The sequence below is a fragment of the Carcharodon carcharias genome, chromosome 18 (assembly GCF_017639515.1).
Source record: "Carcharodon carcharias isolate sCarCar2 chromosome 18, sCarCar2.pri, whole genome shotgun sequence".
NCBI classification, from domain to species: domain Eukaryota; kingdom Metazoa; phylum Chordata; class Chondrichthyes; order Lamniformes; family Lamnidae; genus Carcharodon; species Carcharodon carcharias.
In genome coordinates, this window is record NC_054484.1 from 43464829 (window position 1) to 43489933 (window position 25105).

The following is a 25105-nucleotide window of genomic DNA, read 5'->3' on the forward strand; positions in this document are numbered from 1 at the left end:
TTGGATTTGTATGATTTAGATGACTTAAGATATTAACATTTATTTAACAGCTTTGAATTTGGAAAGAATACTACATGGGAAGATAGTATTGCAAATGGAAAATGCCACAAATTACATGTAGTTTATAATATTCAGTCCTGACAAATTAAAGGAAATAATTTTATAGGCATAAAGAAGACATGCATTTTGAAAACCATGCAGGATATTTAGTGCTCCAAAGAGTAAATAAAGATGTAATTAGAGGGAAGGTGGTGGCATAGTGGTATTGTCACTGGACTAGTGTTCCAGAAACCTAGGGTAATGCTCTAGAGACTTAGGTTCAAATCCCACCATCACAGATGGTGAAATTTGAATTCAATAAAAAAGTCGGGAATTAGAGTCTGATGATGACCATAGAAACCTACTTGATACACTAATGTCCTTTAGGGAAGGAAATCTGCCATCCTTACGTGACCTAGCCTACATGTGATTCCAGACCCACAGCAATGTGGATAACTTTTAAAATGCCCCCTGAACAAGGGCAATTAGGGATGAGCAATAAATGCTGGCCTAGCCAGCGACTCCCACGTCCCATGAACAAATAAAAAATAACTTTTGAAATCATATCAGGTGCCAACACCAGGGCCAGGGAGAGAAATCATGGGCCTTGCTGCTTCTCCTGTTTCTGGGCCCCTTATTCCTCCATCCCCACTTTAACCTTCCCCATCAATCATGCATAATATTTTTTTCCCCTTTCAAGATTCACTAATCACAGAAAAGTCCTAGTAAAATGATAATGTCCATTTTTGACATCTGGTTACAACTATCACCTGATATATATGCAGAATGGGTCATTAATATTAAGAACAGCAATGGTATAATGCAGTGTTAGTTTGTGTGCACCCTATAGGTGATCCCACCATGACTATTAAACAAACCAGAGGGTACAAAATTTACCTTAGGAGCATTGTGCTATATTGCTAATTTTACAGGAAAATATCCCATTAGTTATGTATAACGCTGTGCAGATGATTACACTGATTTTGGAGACTGCCTCAGGCCTCATTAACATGTTCTGCACATTGCACCATATGGAGATGGTGACAGTAAATTATATTTGGGGAAAGATTTAATATTTGCAGCACAGATAAACTGCAGAAGACCTTTTCCATTCTGTAGAAGTAGAAGAAGACTTTTTTCTGTCCAGGTGCATGATATTATTCAATATAATTATTTCATTCAAGGGGTGTAATTGTATTCTATTTTATCAGTAATCTCACAGGGTGGAAAGATCAAGTGGCTCCAGAGAAACAAAGTGGAATGATTGAACAACATAGGTTTTCACTGTTAGTGAAAAGCGCTGAGCCCTCAAATATCTCTGTGTGACACAACTTTTAAGAGGCCAAAGGACAAAGACTGAATGGTGCACACTTGTATTTGTTTTCTGAAGACTCCGCTAATCGCTGCTTCTCACTGCAATATATTTTTACTATCTACTATGCAACACAACTTTATCACAATATTTCAATACCTGAAAAAACTCATAAAAAGCACCAGGATAGAGTGACATAATAGGTAAGTAGACAAAAGGACAAGATTGAAGTAATGGAAAACAGTTTTGAAAATCATGTGCAGTGTAAAACAATTTACTGATTCACTATGAGCCCATAATGCATTCCTGTCCTGGCAATTCCACCCCACAAAGCCTGCTCACAATAAACTTCCATTATTTTTTTATTCATTCGTGGGATGTGGACTTTGCTGCCTAAGCCCGCATTTATTGCCCATCCCTAATTGCCCTTGAGAAGGTGGTGGTGAGCTGACTTCTTGAGCTACTGCAGTCCGTGTGATGTAGGTACACCCACAGTGCTGTTAGGGTAGGAGTTCCAGGATTTTGAACCAGCGACAGTGAAGGAACAGCAATGTATTTCCATGTCAGGATGGTGAGTGACTTGGAGGCGAACTTCCAGGTGGTGGTGTTCCAACATAATAAACAGAACCCCAGCCATGATTCCACCCTCTGTTCGCAAGATAATTATGGATGACAAAGGCCACCTAGCCCAGCTTGTCTCATCCATCCATGAATGACATACAAACATTTGTATTAGGAGTAGGCCATTCGGCCCTTTGAGCCTGCTCCACCATTTGATAACATTGCCTACATAATACCAGTGACTACAACTCAAAAGTACTTAATTGGCTGTAAATCGATTTGGGACATTGTGAACGGTGCTGAATAAATATAGGTTTTGTCTTTCTTTCATTACATCTGCATGCAGTAGGCAGAGTGGCTGTAGTAATGGTGAACTTGAAGGCCCAATGGTCTCTCAGCGAAGTTAGTCACAGAGCAATCAACTACGTTAGGAAAGTGGCTGCAAAAAAAATCACTACATTTACAAAACAATTCAACTCTGTAGCTAATACATCCTTACCATTCTGACGTTTCTGGCACCAACCCACTGTCATACAATTGTGTTGTACACTGTGAATTTACAGCTCATCCACATGTTACATTGCATTTGCACTAAATAAATGTGCAGATAGTATTTTTAAAAATTCTAATCGTTGTTCGAGGTATGAGGGAAAGAGGCAAATTAAGTGGAAAAATGAAATTAATAAGAAACTCTAACAACAACAAAAATGACAGCAAAATCCTGAGAGAAATCATTTCTAGACACTTATGTCAGAGGATTGGGCTTCTATAAAGATCCTTTATGGTAAAAGCCCTTTATGCTGTTTCTCTGAGATTTCAATAGATTTTTTTTTGCCAAAGTTACAATGGATGATTGGGAATCCTTACCCCCAGAGAAATGTTAGTCACACAGTGTGACCACCTTCTGCTAGATTTTAAACAGGATTGTGCAGAGTGGGGTTAACCTAGGATGGAGTAGAGCAGAGATTTGTAAAACCTTTCTTGAAGCAATCTTGTGACAAATAGGGATTAAATTCCCAGGCTTTGCAAGAGTAATAAAACAGGTGATAGCTTGCTCCTGGTCTTTTAGTTTCTTACATTTACTTTGATGATGCCCAAGATTCTCAAGCTTCTAGTACATCAACACAGCATGTCATCAGAATTGTGTCTACATTAGGGCATAATAAAAATTTAGAGTGCTATTTATATGCTGGCTTAAAAGAGAGTTCTGAGAAATGTGCAATATTTAATTTTGTGGTACTAAACCTTAAAAATGACCTCACTACCCTCAACCCCCTCCAACCACCCCTCACTCCCTCCAACCTCCCTGCAATACGATTATGAAATGCTATTGATAGATGGTATAGAGCATTCTGTATCTCAGAATTTCCCTTTCACAAGGTTGAAAGGGAACATAAATGATGGGATACATCAGTGTGGTAATTTATCTCACACTCTTACTTGAGACATGGGATGTTGTCCTTTACTCCTTCTGGTGTTAATGCATTTGCACTACCAGATAATGCTGGAGTCTTTGAGAAGGAAAGCTGTGAAGAAGTATCAGTGATTGACGGTACAGATTCGGGTTCAGGAGTAACAATATCTTCAACTTCGTACTGTAATCGCAGTTCTAGAGCCTAGAAACACAAAAATTTGAAAAAAAAATTAAGCACAATTTCTTACATTAACGATTACAAACTTTTTCTAAATGTATTTAACCTGCTGTTTTTCCTCTCTGTAGTTTTTAACCAACGCATATAATTTAGAGGATGGAGGTCTTTCCTTAGGTCTTCGTCTATACTCCACAGCATGAGTGACCCAGGAACAAGTGACCTTCTGATTTTTCCTTACTTTGGGAAAGTGGCTGCAGCCTTCACCTGCCATTTCTCCAGAGTAGCATGGCCAGAATAGAGAATTGTGAAAATCTAGCCTATTATCTTTCTCTAGTCTTCGATGGGAGGCAGTTGTGCCACACTGGGCCCATTATAATGAGGTCTGAGGACCAATATCTGGTGAAACTCAAATTTCACCTCACACTGTCCAGCACACCCAAAAATGGGCACTCTTGAATTTCTGAGACTATATATTTTATATTATTATTCAAAATATAGCAGCCATTTTACATACACTATTGTATGTCATGTTTAAGTGTGTGGTAACTGTAGATGTTCTATCTGCAGATGACAACTCTGCACCTATTTCCCAGTTTAATCAGGTGGTTAAATCCCCATAGTTTGTTGCCAGGTAGCATCAACAATAATGGCAAATGTGGCTGATGCAGGCAATACACTTATCACAGCAAGGAATTTATGAATGAATGTAATGAAAACAGAAAATACTGGAAAATCTCAGCAGGCCAAGCATCATCTGTGGAGGAGAAACAGAGTTAATGTTTCCAGTTGATAGTTTTTCATCAGAACTGGAACTGGAGAAATTTGGCAACGTATCAGATTTTAAGCAATTACAGAGACAGGGAAAGGGGGGAGGGGTGAAGAACAAAAGGTAAGGTCTGTGATTGTGTGGCAGGCAGGAGTAATTAAAGGACAAAAGAAATGATGGTGAGAGGCAAAAAGAGATGGTAATGAAAACAAACAATGCTGGAAATACTCAGCAGGTCAAGCCGCATCTGCGGAGAGAAATAAAGTTAACGTTTCAAGTTTGCGGTCTTTAGAGAACAGAGGGTGTTAATGTATTAAATTACCAGTAAATTGCTTAATGAAAAACAGTTAAGAGATACAAAAGCTCATCAGTGGGACACATAAAAAGGCAAAATAAAGTGTAGATAATATAACAGTGAAAACCACAAGACAAAAACAAGACAAAGTACACAAAAGCATGAGAAAAAAGAAGGTAAATTTTTTAAAAAGCTGAAGGTCAGCAGACATGAAAATGAAAGCAAAATACAAGTAAAAGAAATGGTGCATCCATCAGTCATAAGGAGAGAAAAATGAATTTATTTAATTGCTCAAATGGTCACCAACACTGTGTCCTGACAAAAGATCTCTGACCCAAATATTAGCCTCCCTTTCCACTGGACACTGACAGACACACCCCATGTTGCATGAGCCCACTGCTGTGATGAAGATGGAAGATGTAGCTAAGATTTGAAGTTACCAAAGTCAGTGATAAGACCAGAGGGCTACAGAATACACAGCAGAAAGATGAAAGATGGAAACTGGTGCTGAGCTTCACAAGAACACTGTAAAAGACCAACAATAATTTGCATTTATCTAGCCTCTTTAAGGCAGAAATGAAGTCTCAAGGTGCATAAGGTGAAAAAAACGATGGAGCGGTCAGAATGGGATTAGAAGGGTGAAGTTAAGTAGCAAGCAACAGGCAGATTGGGGTGACGCTTGCCAACAGAACAGAAATTCCCAGAAAGTAGCCACCTAATCTGCATATGGTCTTCTCAATGTACAGGAGAACGCATGCTAGCAGTTAAAATAGTGTACTACTAGATTAGAAGAACTGAATTTTCAGCACTCAGAGAAGAACTCTTTAAAGGCCTGGATATTGGTCTAGGCGGAGATCAATGGACATGTGTTCATCTCCTACACTTGCAGGGGAAGAAGCCAGGATAAGAGTAACTGGAAATGGAGTGGTGGAAGAATGGACAAAGTATTGCAAAGGGACTAGTATTTCCAAAAAGCAGGAAGCAGAGGGAAGCAGGAAATGTCTTTTTACCTCCCCTCAATTACTTTTATATTCTTTTGTCCTTCTGATATTTCTGCATTATCTCACTGATGATATCTGTACTGTACAAAATATCTACAAGGATGTGTAAGTGACGTCCATATACATGATACATACTAAACTGTTTTCATCTGTCTGGAAAATAAAAATAGTTAATTTAGAGAAATGAACAATGGACACAATTATCTATCTCCCCACTCATCAGAAGTCAAATTAATTAATTCAAATTCACTGTTGCAGTAATTGAATACAATGATATATATGACAGCAAACAATTCTTATTTGGTAATTAGCAGCTACAATTATAAGTCCACCCATTAACATTCATGTTTAACTTAAAAATGCAAATGCATAAAACATACAGTACCATTAAAATTGTATCTCATCATGGAAATAACTTTGCCGCTTGTGGCAACAAAAAGGGGAAGAATAAAAAGCCTGTTAACTTGTAGACTCACCACTAACTCAGTCGTAACTTCATGCTTGCTGAATCTGTAAACAATTACATGTGCCGAAATGCCTGCGACACAGAAAATTCTGCTCTCTGGACACCAACTGATCATCTGTATAGCATAGGGATCCTCTTCTACAATCTCTGCAATTTGCTTTGCATCTTTCACTTTCTGCTTTTCAAACACTTTGGAGGTTTTCAGCTTGTACAATACTTGAAGAGTTACTAGCAATGGACAGATAAAAATAACTAGATTAGTTAAAAAGCAGCAGTAGTAGCTAAAGAAACAGTTGATAAATCAATATCACAACTTGAATTTAACACTAATAGGCAAAACATTCCTTTTCTTTCAATTTTCTAATTAGGTTTGATGACAAAGCGCTGAATTTTCCCTACAGATGTGGAAAACAGGAGTCAGGACTGTTTTCAAGTCAGAAACCCGCGCTGGTAGGAAACTCATTAAAGTCAAGATTTTTAGCCCTTAATTGGCATGGCTCCTTTTTCAATAAAGTACAGTGGCCAAAGGTCTTCCAGCATTAGAAAAGCAACTAGCTGCAGTACAAAGTAAATAACTGAGGGGGTGGTTCAACAAAAGGGTGCCCTCTCAGCCATTTTTAAAAATCTTTAATAGAAAGATATAAAATGCACCCATGTCACAATTGTGGAGAGCATGGGGGTGGGTTGAAAACCCCTCCACAAGACAGCTTTTTGCTCTACCCCTACACAGGTAGGCCTGCCAGGAACACTGGCACCCTAGTCTGCCATGGAGTGTCTGCCTCCAGGCAGTAAACCTGCCACCCCTGTTATGTCAGGAAACTGAAAGTTGACAGGAAAATCTCAGTCGGCCTCCATTATTGATCATTTACAGGGTTCTTAATGAGTCGTTCACAGGTCCCGAAATCCAATTCAGCCAAAATGGCTGACGTCGGGAAGCCGGCATGCCAGCCGGCCTCATTATTTTTGGGCCTCATTTGCCTCCATTCCTGACATTGGTGGGGCCTGAAAATTCAGCCTCTAATGTTCAATTATCTCAGCACAGTATTCTTTACTTTATCTTCTTGATACTTAAGCTTCGCATTTTTGCATGACAAAAGACAACTTTTGGCAAAGAAACACTAATGACAAAAGTCTTAGGTATAACCTTTTAAGAGGCACCACTGGTGTCCTTCTGAGGCTGGGGTTAAGATACATTATTGGGCCAGAGCAAAAAACTTTATTCACTTTGTAGTATAGAACTTGAGTACTGATGAAAAAAGAGATATGCCGTTGAAGCTTTTTGTCTTGCACTATTCAGGACAAACGCAAGAATGTCAAATTTCAAAGGGAACAACAACTTGTACTGCATGAGAAAAGGGTGGTGATTAATTGGCAAGTCAATTCAGATTAGTCAAGGCTTTGCCACGGAAAATGCTCCATGGAACTATTGTCCTCCAGGTTTTTGATTAATTTTAAAAAGGCGCAATACGTGGACATTTTCCTTTTGCCTGCAGCGGACAGCTCTCTGCGTATGAATATATGTAGCGTCCAATTGAGTGAGCCACATTGTGAGTTCAACTGATAATCTTAAATTGGTTGTTAATGTAATTCTTAGTGCACTCAGGATTGCTCAGCAAGTGTTGTCCATTCACGAATCACATCTAACATTAGACATTCTGTTCCGAGTTTTGCAAGCTCGGGCTGTTTAGGTACATACAGTACTCTGCCTACTGTGAACAGCCAAAGGGACATGCTGTTTGATGTGATCTGCCAGTTGTTGGGACACATAGCCTACATACTCGAGGAAGTGGACGATGGAGAAATGGGAAAACCTGTATGAGAGGATGAGAAGACATTGAATTCTGTAGCTGAAGAGGATGGAGTACCCAACTCCCTGTTCAACAGCATGTCAAACCTATAGCTGCACTGAGAAGCCTCAATTCTGCAAAGGTATCTGCTGTGAGAGGCAAGTTCTCATGATCTCTTTCTTATATCTTCCACAGGGTCAATTCTATAGGGGGAGTATACTAGTGCTGCTGCAACATCAGCAGGTTCCCTAGACAGTATCAAAGCCAAAGAACCAGTCCCATCACATCATTCAAGTGCACCCTCCACCTGCGCAGAAACACGTCAGGGTTGGGTATGATTAGAAAGAGCGGAACTGGGTGAAAAGCACATCACAAGTGAGGAGGTGAGGGAGGCAGAGGCAGCTATGTACAGTCCCTCTCAAAGGATGAAGGACAGACTCAGACATTCTCAACTGAGCACAGATGCACAGCCTCAGGAGTCACAAACAAGGCAGCTCTATTTTGACCATTAGCATGAGTTGTATACCCAAATGTCGTCAGAGTTCCCTGAGGTAGTGTGGAGTCATGGGCTGAGAATGGAGGAATGTGAAATACCATGTCTCAGGGCTTTGAGAGCATGAGCTCCTCCAATGAGAGAATGGCCAACCTCATGGAAAGCCATATATGGGAACACCTGGAGTTGATGCAGGAACAGTGCACTGACATGCAGAGAATGCATGCTACATTTTGTAGCACTGATTGCTCAGTGGCACTGATAATGGAAAGATATATGGAGTGGATGCTAATTTCAATCCAACTAGTGGTACCCTCTATAAATCCAGAGTGCCAACAGACTGAGGCAGTCACCAATAAGGATAGGATGTTGCTTCTCAAAGGGCACCATCATTGCTATCGCCCTCTTGGCTCTGCTGAATGAGGGACCATTTATGCTCGGACCCTGTGACAGAGGCAACCCTACATTGACATTGGTGCAGCAGCTTCTGGGGATGTCCCCATCGGCTGGTACGTGTGCTTATAGAAATTGTTAGTTTTTGATTACATTGGAGATATTGTAACCTGATCCCAAATCTGTGGGCAGTAAACCTCAAAAAAAGGGAAGTGGTGAAGGGAAGCAATGGCCTTTGAATGGAAACACTGAGACCACTAGAGAGATGTGTTCCATGCATTGTTGATAAGAATGAAACTTATCAAAATTGTGTGTTTTATGGATGTGTTTTCACAATCAGAGCAAAGTGAATACCAGTGCATCCAATCCTGCTGAATGAGTAGAACTCAGGTGAAATATTCCTGCATCAGATGTGCCTTGGTGTTTGTGTCACCCTAAGGAATGATTTGACTCCTGAGATGGCCCCAGTCACTTCTCTGTACAGCATTGGCACCATTCTGCTCTGCATCTTCCTCCAAGTTTTCCTCCTTCACATCTTCAGAAGCCCGATGGTCTGCTTGATGGTTTTCGGGTGAGTAGATGGCTTTAGTTGTAGCATCTCTGTGACCCTGTCTCAGAATCACGTAAGGTGTGAGAAGCCATCCATAGAGTTTCGATGGTGACATAAGGAGGTGCAGCATTCTCAACTGCTGGATGATGAAGATGTGATGGCAGGTGCCAAGTTAGTGAAAGGACACAAGTATAAAGTACTTTCTGATACCAGCTGAATGTTTAGGGAATAGTAGCCCTCGCTGTTGATGCATTTTCACTGGTCGCTCACTTGATGCCTTGATGGCCACTTGGGTGCAATCAATGATGCCCTGCAGGAATCCAGAGATGGAGGTGAATCCCACTGTCTTTTACGCCTGAGTGGCTCAATCTGTTTGAAATTGTATATACTACCCTCCTCTCACAAATAAGGCATCAATGTGCTGCTTTACACCAAGATCACCGCTGATCCTTAGAATGAGCCAAAGCCAAAGATGTTCAAGGCGACAGTGACTTTAACGGATACTGGCAGGACATGCTGACCAGTCCTCTGAGGTCTGAAGTCTTCCTCAACGTGGGGATAAATCTCAGATAGTCAGGCACGGTTTCCTGCAGTGCTGGCTCTCGGACATGTCCAGGAACTTCTTCAGCAGTGCATTCAATGCTGAAGGTATGGCCTTCATTGTTTTTTTTGCCCCTCATTCCTCTCCTTTGCCCTCCTCATGCTCAGGGCTCTGCATCTGCTCCTGAGGATGTTCATTGCTACTTGTCCCTATCTCCAAGTACCTTAATACCATGTCCAGCTGTTGTCTTGCTTGCAGTCAACTGTACTCAAAGCTTACTGTACCCCACTCTTATGGTCCCACGATGCCCCTGGAGGATCACAACCCCTTCAACAGACCGAGCATGCACAGGCCACCTGCTCACTTGATGGTAACTGTCTGCCAATGGATGAGCACCCCTTTCAGTTGTGCACCCTTTTTATAAGGAAATTACGTGCCTGACCACCTCAGTTCCCGCCCCTGTTTGGCCACCAAAAGCCAGCACATGGTGACCAAAGGAGAAAAAGAATTCCATTCCCACCAAATACACCACCTTAATTAGCATTAAAATACATCCTTTTCCCCAAAAAAAGCGCTGCTTGGAACAAAATAATTTTTCACTATATTTCATTAATAACTGTAAACCAGTACTTTTATGTATCTCTAATCAAAAATTAAATTTACACATAAGGCTGATAATGTGAAGTTGGCCCAGAAACTGCAGTGAATCAGACGCTGGACAGAGCTGCACTGAAATGAGCTGACCATGTATGATAATGTGAGGTCACCTGATTTGAATAGTTGAGTAACGCTTCTACCACATTGGACATAATTTATTGAGAATGCCACAAGACCAGCATCTAGTGAAGGGTTGCTGTTTGCCTGAACAATGCTGGCATTTTAGGGAAAAAAACTCAGCTGCTTGGGATTTAAGTCTCCTCTAAATTTGGCAGTTAAAGGCAAAAAAGAAAAGCAGCAAAAAGGACCAGTGACCTTATAAAGGAGAGGACTGGTGAGAAGAAACATTTTTGTTCTTTCTACCCCTTCCAGACACCCCGTGAAAAATCTTCCAAACAGGTACTCCACAAGGAGAACACTGCTTAGGCACTGCAGTGGCGTTATAGTTAAGTCCCTTAATTTTGATAACTTTTGGGGCCTTAATGAGGCTCATACATATTTTGTGTGCAGCATCCCGGCATACAACTTGTCATATGCCACAGTGGAGCTAAGTACATTGGGTTCAGATTAGACCTCTGGCCCATTTTTATAATATAAAAAGCTATATCTCAGTGCACCAAGCACCTGTCATAGCTGTACTGGCCCATACAAAAACATACTATAGGATACGTAAACTGATAACTAAATTTAATATAATCTTAAAATTTATGAACAGGCCATTAAAGATTTGAAAGTGCCGTGCAAAAGTTGGAGCTCAGATACTCACTGGCAGAAGCATCCCAGAATTTCAATGAGCCATCTGCATGCCTGTGAAATACAGAAGTTTTGTTGCAAATGAAAACTAATTGACACCAGGGATGTAATGCAAATAAGACTAGATAAGTGCAAGTGAGATAAGTAATTTAATTAGTGAACAAAAAACTGACAGGTGCAGTAATTTACAAAATATAGTTTGAATGTTATAGAAATATTTTATACTCTGCAACTCACTAAATGGGCAAATCGATATGACCATCAAATTCATCTGAAGGATCCTAAAAACAAACCATGATAAGCAAAAGCAATTTGCAATTTGGTCCAACTCAACTAAAAATTATCTCTCTATGTGGTTACAAGCTGTTGGTTGTTGTCAAAAAAGGAATGGTAAAAGAGAAACATAACGTACCATATTAATGCTTTGTTTGCATTGGTGAGTAACATAGAACTCCCTAGAGAATATGCAAATATAATTCATTTAATGAAGGGAAAATAGCTTTTCTTAAATTAATTGGTAATATTGCACGTAAAAGTAATCAAATACTAATTTAATGCTAAATCTAAACCACATGGACACTGAAATAAGAGAGTATTTAATCTATAACTGATTAGGATATTTTCTGTGTATCTTGAGCAGCCAACTACCTCTTGTACTACTAGTGTTTAGTGAGTACTTGGACACAACACCAGGATTAGAACACAGGAACAGGAGTTTGAACATAGATGATCTGTATCTTAACTCCATTTACCTGTCTTGATTTCATTATCCTAAATAACCGTGTCTGAGATAAACCTATCAAATTCAGTTTTGAAATTTTCAATCGACCAAGACTGAACTGTATTTTGGGGAAAAGAATTCCAGTTTTCCACTACACTTTGTGTAAAGACGTGCTTCCTGACTTCACCCCTGAATGGCCAAACTCCAACTTTAAGGATATTTCCCTTGTTCTGACTCCACTGCCCGAGGAAGTAGTTTTTCTTTATCAGCCCAATAAAATGCTTTAACCAGCTTGAATACCTAATTCAGATTCCTCTTAAATCTTCTACATTGAAGGAATACAATCCCAGACTATCACATGGCCTTATAATTTAACTCTTTTATCCCTGATATCAGTCTGGTGAAAATAGAATAAACTATGGATGCTGGAAGAGCAGATCTTTTTCAAGGTGGGCATTCCTGGAAGAGAAGTGGCAGTTAATTAAATACCAATATAGAAACAACGTACCGTGGGTGCTAGAAATCAGAAATAAAGACAGAAAATGCTGGAAAAGCTCAGCTGGTTAGACAGCATCTGTGGAGTGAAAAATAATGGGCTGAATTTTGCTGCAAGCATTGGAGTCCTGATCACATGCGTTTCAGTAGTGTGTTTGCTAGGTTAGTTTTAAGTGAAGCAGTCAATTAGCCTCCACCTTTGTTGTGCAATGAGGGATGGTGGGTTGGCTGTGGAGGCAGGAGTGTGAAACAGGAAGTGGCATGTGAGAGAGGCTGACAGCCTGCGACGTAGCTGTAGTGAATTGCACCTACAGGGCTTGGGGCAAAGAGAGAGCACTGAAAAGATAGGTGAAGAGGGAGGAGCTGGAATGATTTTCTTAATACCCAGCACTTTCAGTAGCAGCAGGCTCCAAGAAAGACTGCTGCCGCAATGACAGGTATCCATCTACCCTTGATCACATGCTTCCCATTGCCTTCTGATTATTTACTGATCTCAAATAAGATTGGCAGTGCTGGATCCTCCCATAGCGCAATCGCCTCCTGTGAGCTGGCAAGCAATCCATGCAGCAGGGTTCCAGTTCTGGTGTGGTGTGGTGTGGAAAAATACAACCTAATTACCTAATCACATCCCTTAATTGGCTTCCCACCACTGCCAGGTGGCCACCCTGGGTATAAGTGCGTGGAGGCAGGAAAACTGGGGAGTCAGCCCGACATGTTTTTCTGCCGCTTTCCCGGGTCCCCTGACTCTGAACACAACGCCAAGGTGCTGGAAAAATTACACCCAATATTTCAGGCTGATCACCTTTTATCAGAACTGGAAATAGAGATCTAACAGATGTTAAGCAAGTACAGAGGCAGAGAAAAGGGGAAGGTGGTTGTAGAATAAGGGTTATCTTGAATGATAGCTATTAAGAATATGTGTAAGGAGCTATGTCATATTGATGTTACTCACTGACAGGAGATGAGTGTAAAGCATCTCAAAAAGCAGCTCCAGCTCTGTCTTGGTCTTATTTAACCTTTATAATTGTTAGCACATAGTTAGCATGTAAATAAATATTCTTGAACAAAAGACCATTGCTTCCAGCAAGAGCTCTTCTAGAGTAGGAAACCAATGAATCCCGAGATAACCCCACAATAACAGATGGCGGCAGCAGTGACTACACCCACAGAGGAACAGTAGAAACCAACAGGAAAAGCCTCAAGTGAAACCCAGCAACAGTGCAGTGCAGTGGATGAAGGACTTTGAGGCCAGCCCAGCAACCACACCGAAAACGACAAAACAATAAGGGCAGCCCAGTGACTGGCAAGACAAGCAGCATGAGACAAGACAACCTTGAACCAGGTTAAGAAATAGCTACCAGAATCCCTTCAAAATATAGAGAGCCCCCAGACAGGCTAAGCAATGGTAAAATTGGCAGACATCTCACTTGGTACCGCAACGCCTTAGGTGCTGCAAGTAAAGAGAACTTAAGATTAAGTTAACATTTTGTTATATGCTGTTGGGAGCATAGCAGACAACAAGCTGGCCAAAGGGTGAATAAAGAGACAGCCTCTTACAAGGGTTTCATCAGAGCCTTTGACTCATACTTCAGCCTTCAAAAAAATATTGCCATGGAGAGGGTGAAATTTAATTGGCACAGACAAAAACAGGGTGAAGGGATTGACTCATTCATCAACAAAGTGTACTGCCTAGCTGAAAATTGAGAGTATGGAACACTAAAAGACGACTTGATCAGAGATAGAATAGTCATTGGCATTTTTGTTGACTTCTTACAATCTTGGGACAATTTAAATTTAAGCAAAGCTAAATAACTGGCCAGACAGGCCGAAGAGTAAAGACGGAATAAGAATTTTGTCAAAAATGTGAGGGAAATTTCCCAAGAACAGCTTGATGAAGTTGTTCAATTTGTGGGTTATAAAACCGAAAGTATAGCAAGGCAGCAACATTTTCTAATTCCCCGCTATGTCAGGAAGAAGGTCCACAGGGAGGAAGAATGGCCCACCCAAATTATGCAGTGCTAGGTGTGTGCCAAGTTTGGCCATTTTAAATCTGTTAAAGGAACCTCCATTCAAGACCTCAATAACCAGGAAACCTCGGGAAATAAAGGAAAATCAAAAGCAGTATTGGGGTGCTGACATTGATGTCAATGGGCAACCGAGTGAATTCAAGCTAGACACAGGAGCTGGTGTTTCAGTGTTATCTCCAGAGTTTCATGGCTGAATAAAGTGACATGACAACTGTCCTCCACTAAACTCCAAAGTCCATGGGGTATCAAGTCAAATGTTCATGGACAGCTAGATATGACACTAAATGTAAAGAGAAATTTCTGAAATATTGTACGTTATCAAGAATCAAGATTGTTCTTTGTTGAGCAGAAAAGCCTGCATTGTTCTGGACCTGCTTATAAAAGTTGGTGAAGTCAAAAGTTAGGTAGAGAAACTGGCTACTGAGGAATTTGAAGGCAACCTGCTCATAAATGTTGGTGAAACCAACGAACAGGAAGAGAAACCGGGCATTCAGGAGGTTGAAGCCATTTAAGACAGGGGCTGAAAGAGCCACTTCTGCCCTCCTCCTTCCCATCAAGGCTTTGAGAATGCCTTAGCATGGATTTGTTTGACGATAAACAAAAATATTTCTTATAGTAGAGAATAGAAGTGCAAAAGCTACATGGCCTCACCGCTAAAGCTGTTATTACTTCCTTGAAGAAAATGTTCTCTATACATGATATTCTGGGCATTGTCATGCCTGATAATAGACCACAATTTGCCAACAAGTGTTTCCAATCCTACACAGCATCATATGGATCTGTGCTGCCACAAGCTCCCTAAAATACCCTCACCCTAACAGAAAAGCTGAGTTGAGGAGTATGCACTATAAAAGCCTTTCTGAAGAATGACAACTTTCAGCTCGCTCTGCTTAGCTATCACTCCACACGATCACATAATAGGTTTACCCAAAGCAAACTTCTGATTGGGCTGCAGGCCAAAGACCCAACTTCCTTTCCTACTCCACATCTTGCTATCAAATGTCAGGGTATGAGACCTAATTGAGCCAGGAAGAAGAAAGGAGCCTACTGAGCGAGTCAAGGTTGAACGTTTAACCAGATGCACAGAGCTTAAGACCTTCTGATTCTTGGAAGGGGAGTGAGGGTATGGATCAGAGACCACAACCGTGCTGGTACTGTAATTGAGAAGCTACAGCAACTGAGATCGTATCTAGTCAAACAACAGCCAGGTATCATTCAAAAGAACAGATCTGCCCTAATTTCAATGGACAGAAAACCATTAACAGCATGGGCAGAGTACCCTGTACCGCAAGAGAATGTCACACCTACAGAACCACAAATGAGGGAAAACAAGAGTGACAACCCCTATGAACTGATCTCAGAACAACAGGCTTCCCATCTACCTCAGAAGGAGCTCTGCACTTGTTCAGGGAGAGTGGTGAAACCACCAAAGAGACTTTCTCTTTAACAGAAGAGACTTTGGAGGGTGGTGTAGGAGAATGTGTATATAATAGTATGGGGATAAAAACTCAGGGGGAGATATAGAATGAAGGGTTAACTCTAATGATAGCTACTGAGCATGTGCATAAGGAGCTGTCACAGTGGTGTCACTCATTGAGAGGAGATAAGTATGAAGCATCTCAGAGTAGCTACAGATATGACTTGGACTTATTAACCTTTGTAAATAGTTAGCATGTAAATATTTTTTTTGAGCAAAAGACCATGGTCTCCATCAAGATTTCTTCTATAGTAAGAAGCTAATGAATCCCGAAATAAACCCACAATAACAGAGGGTTGAAAGAACAAAAGGGATAGACTGTGATGCAGTGGAAAGGAGGAAAGATTAAAAGGTACGATGATCCAAGGCAAAAGGAGATGGTAATGGGACAAATAAAGAAACAAATAGTTTAGTCAAGAGGAGGTGTAATTGGGATAAGACCATAAGACACAGGAGCAGAAGTAGGCCATTTGGCCTATCGGGTCCGCTCCACCATTCAATGAGATCATTGCAGATCTGATAATCCTCAACTCAACAGAATCATCAGTTACCATTCAAAAAAGCAAAATGGAGGCAGAGGCTATGACCTGGAACTTGAAAATTTTGACGACATTTGACATAATTTGCATTCAACAGCGTTCATTTACACTCATTTAACATCAATTGCACTCAAAAGCAATTATTTAGCTATCATTTATCATTACAAGTAATTTAACTGACATCAATGCTCTCAGTTGCCCCAAACCACAGCTCAAACATTTGCGAGTAGCAACATCACCTAAGCATTCGGGCACTAAAAACAATCATAGAGTTTATTATCCATATTTCTGAAGTTCAATAGCTTCAAATGTCATAAAACTAAGCTAACTTTAGACAAAGCAGACTCTGTTTTGACACCTGTTTTGATGAGCTAGTTTTAAGTTTTTCTTCATAATTCTATAACTCATGCGCTGCAACCCTGCACCATCCATCCTCACGAGCCCTCAAATCAATTCCCCCGAGCAAATTTTTCCACCACCAACTAGCACCCCGGAGCAACTTTCACCCCACCACCACACCCAGAGCAACTTTCTCCCCCCACCACCCATCTGAGCAACTTTCTCCCCCATAGCCCCTGAGCAATTTTCTCCACCACACCCCCCGAAACAATCTTTTCCCTCACCAACCTGCCTGAGCAATTTTTTTCTGCCCCTCGAATGCTCCATCCCCTCCAAATTTCAACAGTTCTCTCCCTCCCCATCTCCACTCTTCCCCCCTCCTCTCCTCCACCCTCTCTTCCTCCCCACTCCTCTCTTTCCCCCTCTCCCTCTCCTTTACCTCCCCTCCCTCTCCCCTCCTGCTCTCTTTCTCTCTCCCCCTCTCCTTTACCTCCCTCATCTGTCCCCTCCCCCTCTCTCCCCCTCACCTTTCTCTATCTCCCCTCACGCCTCTCTTACCCACTCTCCTCTCCCCCTCTCACTGCCCCCTTTCTTCTCCATCCCCCCAGCCCAATTGGAGATCTCAGTTTACAGGGCCAGCCGGAACCAGGAGTGGCGCTTAGGCCGGCCCTGCTGCAGTTTTGAAGCAGGTGTGGGAGCAGCAGCAAGGGCCGAGGCAACAAGTTGAGTACCGGGGAAGTTGGGGGTGGGTGGGGTTGAAGAGAGAGTTCGGCAGGGCCAGATCAGTGACGATGGTAGGGCTTGGAGGTCAGTGGCGATGGCAGGGCATGGAGGTCAGCGGCAATGGTGGGACCCAAGGGCTACAGACAGGAAGAAGAGGTGGGGAGAGTTTGGAGACTGGAGGATGGGGGGGTGTGGTGGGAGGGAGAGTTTCAACCCTGAGACTGGAGGTGGAGGCGTGGGGGATATAGGGAGAGTTATGATCCCGTATCAACCAGCATGTCCCTTCCGCTGTTCATAACAGGCAAGGTAAGGACCATACCCAACCAGCCCATGTTTGCAAAACCCAAAACATGGTGTCCAACATTAGGTGTGATTCCGCAATTGGACAACATTTGCTACATAATCCTCAGTGTGCTAAGAATTATGCTGACAACAAATTTAAGATTGTCAGTCGGGCACACAATGTGGTGCATTTGCATGTACTGGAGCTGTATATATTAATACACAGAGCCTGTTCTTTGCGGACCGAAAAAACATGTACACATAGTGCACCTGTTTCAGCTAAGCAAAATAAATGACAGCCATTCAATGGTTTATTACTTAGGACAATGTCTTGACCAATCAGAGTCAAGCTACCTGGTTTAAATTTCAAACAATATCTGGCAGTTAACTGTCAGTCACAATCAATTGGCACATTCTCCATGGCAATGCCTCTATCAATCAGTCCAATTGCCAACCAATCAGCACTATCTTCTCATATAGTATAAATATGTTGCTTCCCCTGACATTGGTATTTTCTTGCGAAATGTCCCAATGAGTGCAAGATGAAAAGCTTCAACAAAAAATGTCACTTTTTTCATGGGCACTCAAGTTCTATACTACCAAAAGGCTACGTGAATACATTCAGATATTATTTAACTAATTTCTTTGCCCTTTTCAATGCAGGTTGCTGAGTGCATTGGATAGCTTTGAGTGCACTTGATAGCTTTGAGTGCCTTTTGCCATTTGATTGCATTTGATGTCAAAGATGGCACAGCACTGTTGATTGTGTTCAAACTCATTTCAAATTAGAACAATTGATGTCAAATGATCGCTGGCCATTTTTGAATGCAATGAATGCAAAAATATCAAAATTTTTGAATAGGGTAATGAGAAGGCTGTAAAGTGCCTTTGGTGAATCAGTGCGCACTGCCTCAAAGATCAATCTTTCCTTCTGATATATCAATATTTCTGAGTATATACTGGTCCTATATTGTACCAGATGTGTTTCTGAACACCTCCCACTGTTCATCTTTAGTTTATCTGTTAACAATTCCACCCAGGTTGTGGTCAATTTTTTGCCTCATCCCTTCAAAGTCGAACTTACTTAAGTTTGAAACCTTGGTTTATGACACACCCTTCTCCCTTTCAAACCTAATATCAAATTTAATCATATTATAATCACAAGCTAGATGTTCCTTTCCCATTAGATTTGCTGTTATTGTCACTGAAACAAATATGTTCTGTCCTTTTCTTGATTGAAGATCATGTTGTTCCAGAAAACTGACTTGAAAAGCTCAAGAAATTCTCCACCTTTGGGATTCGAGCTGTTCTGCTTCTCCCAATCTATATGAAAATTAACATCTCCAAAAATAAACACTTCCAAGGCATGCTCTTAAACCCTTCCATCACATTTTTAATAATCATTAACACCTAATACTTTATGTTACCTTAGTGCTTTCCTCTTTTTCCAGAATTGTATTTTGGGACTGGAGTAATTATAGTTTTGATAAATGTAGGACTGTAGCTTTAAGAGTAATCCTGTGTCGTAAGGTCACATGATCTGTGTAAACCAATGAATTATCAGCACAGGGAACCTCCAGCAGCGAGTTCTTCTTCAGCTATAGAGTTAGATACACGCATATAGTTGCTATTGCTGTCTTATAAATAAAATTCAATGTTTCCACCAAGAAAAGTTGCCTGCAAGATTAACTCCATAACAAGCAGGCGATGAGGATAAATCAGATCAGGTACTGTCCCTCGCCCAGCCATTGTGAATATCTAAGATAATTTAGAAAGAAAGGAAGATATATTCATCTGAGATGCCACAATTTTGCAGAATCGATCCCTTTGAGCCAGCCACAGGCGACAGGCCTCAATATGTAGAACGTCTCACATTCTTCTTTCAAGCCAACAAAATCACGGGGGAGGTAAAGAGGAGAGTGATTCTCCTGAGCATTTGTGGGAGCAAAGCCTACAGTTTAATTCGAAGCTTGAAGTACACCAGTGCCCCAGATTCAAAGACTTTCAGTGAATTAGTAGACCTCGTTAAGGGACATTTCCAACCCAAGCCCTCAGTCACAATGTAGAGGTTCAGGTTCAATTCACAGAATAGAGTCCCAGAGGAGACCATTGCTACCTAGGTGGCAAAAGTGAAACAACTAATCGAATATTGAAATTTCAGTGAAGCCCTGAATGATATGCTCAGGGGTTGTTTGGTATGTGGGATGCAGGAGAATACCATTTAGTGAAGACTGCTGCTGAAGTGGATCATGATTTTAAGAAAGCGTTAGAAATAGCACTTGCAATGGAAGACACTGTAAGGTATTCACAGGCGATTCAAGGTGCACAAAATGGTGCCATTTTCCTAGTTGGGCGGGAATGTCAGCCGAAAGTGGCATGAAAAGCAGGAAACAGCCCCCGCTAAATTAAAACTTAAAGGAAACAGCTTAGCAGCAAAGTCGAAAACTAATTTTTATTGACATGCATACAATCATACTCCTAATGATTAGCATATTGAAACAGTGCTTCTACCACGGTAATAGGAGAACACATTTTCAGATAATTAAGTAAAGGTGCTCAACAATTAAATTTGGAACAAACATCTGCCAAGTTGAAAATGTACACAGGCAAAGAAATTCAGGTGAAAGCTATCATCAGATTAAGAGTTCATTACAGACACCATGGGGCACATCTACCTGTGGTGTATTAGAAGGCCGAGGACCAAGACTTCTTTGTCGAAATTGTTTGAGGGAAACTAACCTTGATTGGCCAGTGAGATTTCAAAAGGAAGCAGGAAGAGTTCCTGAGTTGAAAAAGAACAAGGCAAGGTACTTCAGAAAGAGCCTGGAGAGTCCAAGCACCGTAAGTGGATGAAAAAGGAATGTGTAGCTATGCAGCAACCTGAAGAAATGAATTCTGTCTTAAACAATGACGTAGAAGAACAGCAGAAGAAACTCAAGGAGAGTCTGCTGAATGACAAAATTCAAGATGAAGCGACTGAGTCTCGCAAAGAAAACTAAAACCTGTTGCGAGACCTTCACACACAAGGATCCCTCATGTCAAAGTTTGTACCTCTGGAAAATTACGAAGAGAAACAGGAAGAATTTAACATCACTCTGAATAAACTGAAGAACCAGTTGGCAGAGAAGACGCACAATGTTCATGGTTCAAGGAGGAAGCGAGCAGATACAAGAAGGAGACAGAAGAGCTGAAGAATCAGCTGAATGAAGCTAAGGAGGCTTCGAAAGGAAAAGTCATAGAACTATCCAGGATACGAGCAGATAATGAAATCATAGGTAGCACAACTACTGAACTAAGACATGAGGAGATTTCACCTGAGAGAAATCTGGCTGACAGTGAAGTCAAAAAGGCAGAGACTAAATTCTGTGGTAGAAAGAAGAAAACACGTAGAAAGAAGATACAGAATTCTGATGAGGCACCATCTTTGAACAAGACTAAGCCTGATACTTCGCAATTTGGAGGGGAAGGTGGAGAAAAATCAAGGGAACTAAAAAATGACTCATGATTTGCATAGTCATGAGCCACAATTTACTGTTGAAGAAGCAACATACGTAAGGAATTTCAGTGGAGGACTGAAGTGGTTACCTGGTAAAGTAAGCTCTGTGACTGGACCATTGTCATACCATGTGGAAGTAGAGGGCCGGATCACCCATAAGCATGTGGATCATTTAAGAAGAAGGGAGATACCCCCAAAAAATGTAACTATTGTTGAAGCAGTGGTTCCTGTTGAAGTTGCTCAACCAAGGACAGACATGCCCAATGTCTCTGTGGCAGTGAAAGACACTGAACTGCAAGTGTCTAATGAGGTACCTGATGTTAATGCGGTTCCTGCAAAAGAATCAGAAATAGTGGAGCTACGAGGTTCCACATGGATCAGGAAACCATCTGAAAGACTGAAATTATAATTTCATGACCTGTGTAAATATTGTAATATCATGAGATAAATATCCTTGTAAATACAAAATGTACAGAAAAGTTAAAGGGAAGAAACGTATTCATTATAGTTTTGATAAATGGAGGACTGTAGCTTTGAGAATAATCCTGTGTTGTAAGATCACATGATCTATGTAAATCAATGAGTTAACAGCACAGGGAACCTCCAGCAGAGAGTTCTTCTTCAGCTATAAAGTTAGATGGACACATGTAGTTGCTGCTGTTGTCTTAGAAATAAAGTTCGATGCTTCCACCAAGAAAAGTTGCCTGGAAAATCAACTCTATAACAGAGACCCTGACCTCCTCCTAGTTCCAAACACACACTCAGATCGGGGGTGGCTTTCCCTATAGGCATATCATTCCATGACATCATATGGGAGAGGAGCTGTCCAGGCCAGAAGAGTTAGTCAGAATGGCTGAATAAAAAAGCAATATGTTATTAAATGGAGGGAGATTGCACAACTCTGAGGTACAGAGGAGACTAGGTGTTTTAGTGCATGAATCACAAAAAGTTAGTATGTGGGTACAGCAAGTGATTAGGAAGGCAAATGGAATGTTGTCATTTATTGCAAGTGTAATGGAATATAAAAATAAGGATATTTTGCTACAGTTCTGAGACTACAGTTCTGAGACCACACACAAACAAGGTGCACGAGTAGGCCATTTGGTCCCTCAAGCCTGCTCTGCCAATTAGTAAGATCATGGCTGATTTGATTATAATCTCAAATCTGCATACCACCTACCCCCAATAACCTATCAATCCCTTGCTTACCAAGAATCTATCCACCTCTGCCTTAAAAATATTCAAAGACTCTGCTTCTACTGCCTTTTCAGGAAGAGAGTTCTAAAGACTCAAGACCCTCAGAGAAAATTTTTTGCCTCATTTCCATTTTAAATGGACACCCCTTTATTTTTAAACAGTGACCTCATAGTTCTCTATTTTCCCACAAGAAAAAACATCCTCTCCACATCCACCCTGTCAAGTCCCTTCAGGATCTTATATGTTTCAATCAAGTTGCCTCTTACTCTTCTAAACTCCAGTGGATACAAGCCTAGCCTATCCAACCTTCCCTCATAAGACAACCAACCCGTTCCAGGTATTAGTCTGGTAAACCTTCGCTGAACTGCTTCCAATGCATTTACATCCTTCCTTAAGTAAGGTGGCCAATACTGTACATAGTACTCCAGACGTGGTCTCACTAGTGCTCTGTATAACTGAAGCGTAAACTCCCTACTTTTGTATTCAATTCCCCTCGCAATAAATGATAATATTCTATTAGCTTTCCTGATTACTTGCTGTATCTGCACACGAGCCTTTTGCAATTCATGCAGTGAGGCACTCAGATCCCTCTGCATCTCAGAACTCATCTGAAGTACTGTATAAACGTTTGGTCTCCTTATTTAAGATATGATATAAATGTTTTAGAGGCAATTCAGAGAAAATTCACTTGACTGATACCGGAGATGGGAGGTTATCTTATGAGGAAAGGTTGGACAGGCCGAGACTGTATCTATTAGAGTTTAGAAGAATGAGAGGCGATTTTATTGAAACATATAAGATCCTGAGGGGATTTGACAAGATGGATGCTGAAAGGATGTTTCCCCTTGTGGGAGAGACTAGAACCAGGGAACACAGTTTAAAAATAAGGGGTCTCCCATTTAAAATGGAGATAAGGAGAAATTTTCAGTCTCAGATGGTCGTGAGTCTTTGGAATTCTCTTCCCCAGAAAGGCAGGGTCGTTGAATATTTTTAAGGCAGAGGTAGGCAGATTCTTGACTAACAAGGGAGTCAAAGGATATCGGGGTTAGGTGGGAATGTGGAGTTGAGGTCACAATCAGATCAGGTCTTACTGAATGATGGAGCAGGCTCAATGGTCTACCCCTGCTACTAATTTGTATGTTTCTATGTATTTGTAATACAGCAGCTAACCACATACTACTCTTCACAATGCATGTACAGCCACTCTGGTCCTACTCGGACTTCTCTAAGATGCTGTATATCTCCCAAGGATGTCATTGGGCATCTCTATCAACCTCATTATGAAGATTTACAGACTTGCTCCGCTGCCACGACTGTTTTGTTTGTGGAAATTAAAATGACAGCAGTCTTCAACTTTTATGACTTTGTATTGTTGCACAGGGCATCTGTGCAACATGAGCCAGGGAGCTTTCAGGAAATGGAACTTGCAAGTGTTGGATGCCCTCTTAGAGCAGCTGAATTTCTCCATGTCAGCATCAGGCCTGGTAGCAGAAATGTAGTGTCTGAAACACACACACACACACACAAAAAGCTAAAGCAAAGCAGTTTGCATTAAGTTAGAAGCAGTTGCCAGCAGAAACAGAAAGAAATTAAAGAATAAAGTCCCCAAATCCAGGGGAGAAGAACAAGAAAGGTCCCAAAAGCATAATCTAGTCAAAGGACAGGAATCTGGAAGAGGTTCTGTTATGTGGAATTGAAAGTAATGAGCAGAGAGGAAGGCTCCAAGCTTCAAGAGAAGAAAGCTGCGGTACGCAGATTTAAAGCTATATAGGCATGTGAGAAGCCGGAAGGTCCAAGGAGACAGGTGAATGCCTGTAAATCTTTACAATGGTCATGAGTCAATGAGAGAGAGAGCGTGGAAGAAAGTTTGAATGACATGGTAACCCAGGGGAGCGGAAAATCAGAAGGAAAGTTTGGAACCCTGGAGGAGAACACTTGTGGAAGGAATCCAAGAGCAAGTGTTAGTTTGGGAAAAGATTCCAAAGCCAGTTCTTTGAGAGTGGAGATTGGAAACCCCATATGTGAAATGCAGAGTTCAGTGAGATCAGTTGGCTCACAGTGTGACAAGTGTCTGGGGGGAGTTAATGAGAGATCTGTCAAAGAATAACAGTTAGGATCTATCAAGCCAGGTTCCACCCTTGGATCTGGCTTGTCCAGTAGTAACATCAGCTGGGATCTTAACACTACAAATTGTATTCCACTCTAAATCTATCCCAAGAGCAGAAAAAAACAGATTGCAGAAATTTTGAAAACCTTGAAGGCATGCTTTGAACCCCAAGTGAACATAACTTACGAACGGCATGTGTTCAACATTAGGGCGCAAGGTGAAGAAGAGTCCATTGATCAGTATGTGACTACAGTAACGCAGCTTGCAAAATCATGTGAATTTGGGCAACTAAATGAGGATCTCATTAAAGATAGAATTGTCTTAGGCATAAGAGATCCAACTGTGAGACCAAGTCTACTGAGAGAGGAGAAACTTACTCTCAAGAGAGCGATAGATGTGTGCAGAAACGTGGAGGTTGTAAAACGTCAGCTAGAGCACATGTATAGTTGAACAGATCAGGAGATACTTTATGCTGAAAGACATTCCAGGCTGAAAG

At 41.2% G+C, this 25105-nt stretch overlaps 1 protein-coding gene across 1 annotated transcript in view; it reads right to left on the reverse strand.

The window, feature by feature from the left end:
* Positions 1-25105, reverse strand: part of stxbp5l (syntaxin binding protein 5L) — a 598592-nt gene that overhangs the window by 217556 nt on the left and 355931 nt on the right. Inside the window, exons 15-17 of the mRNA XM_041210884.1 lie at positions 11220-11260; positions 6043-6260; positions 3353-3528 (exon numbers count right to left, since the gene is read on the reverse strand). Coding sequence (XP_041066818.1) covers positions 3353-3528; positions 6043-6260; positions 11220-11260 — 435 coding nt within the window. The remainder of the gene's footprint in view (positions 1-3352; positions 3529-6042; positions 6261-11219; positions 11261-25105) is intronic.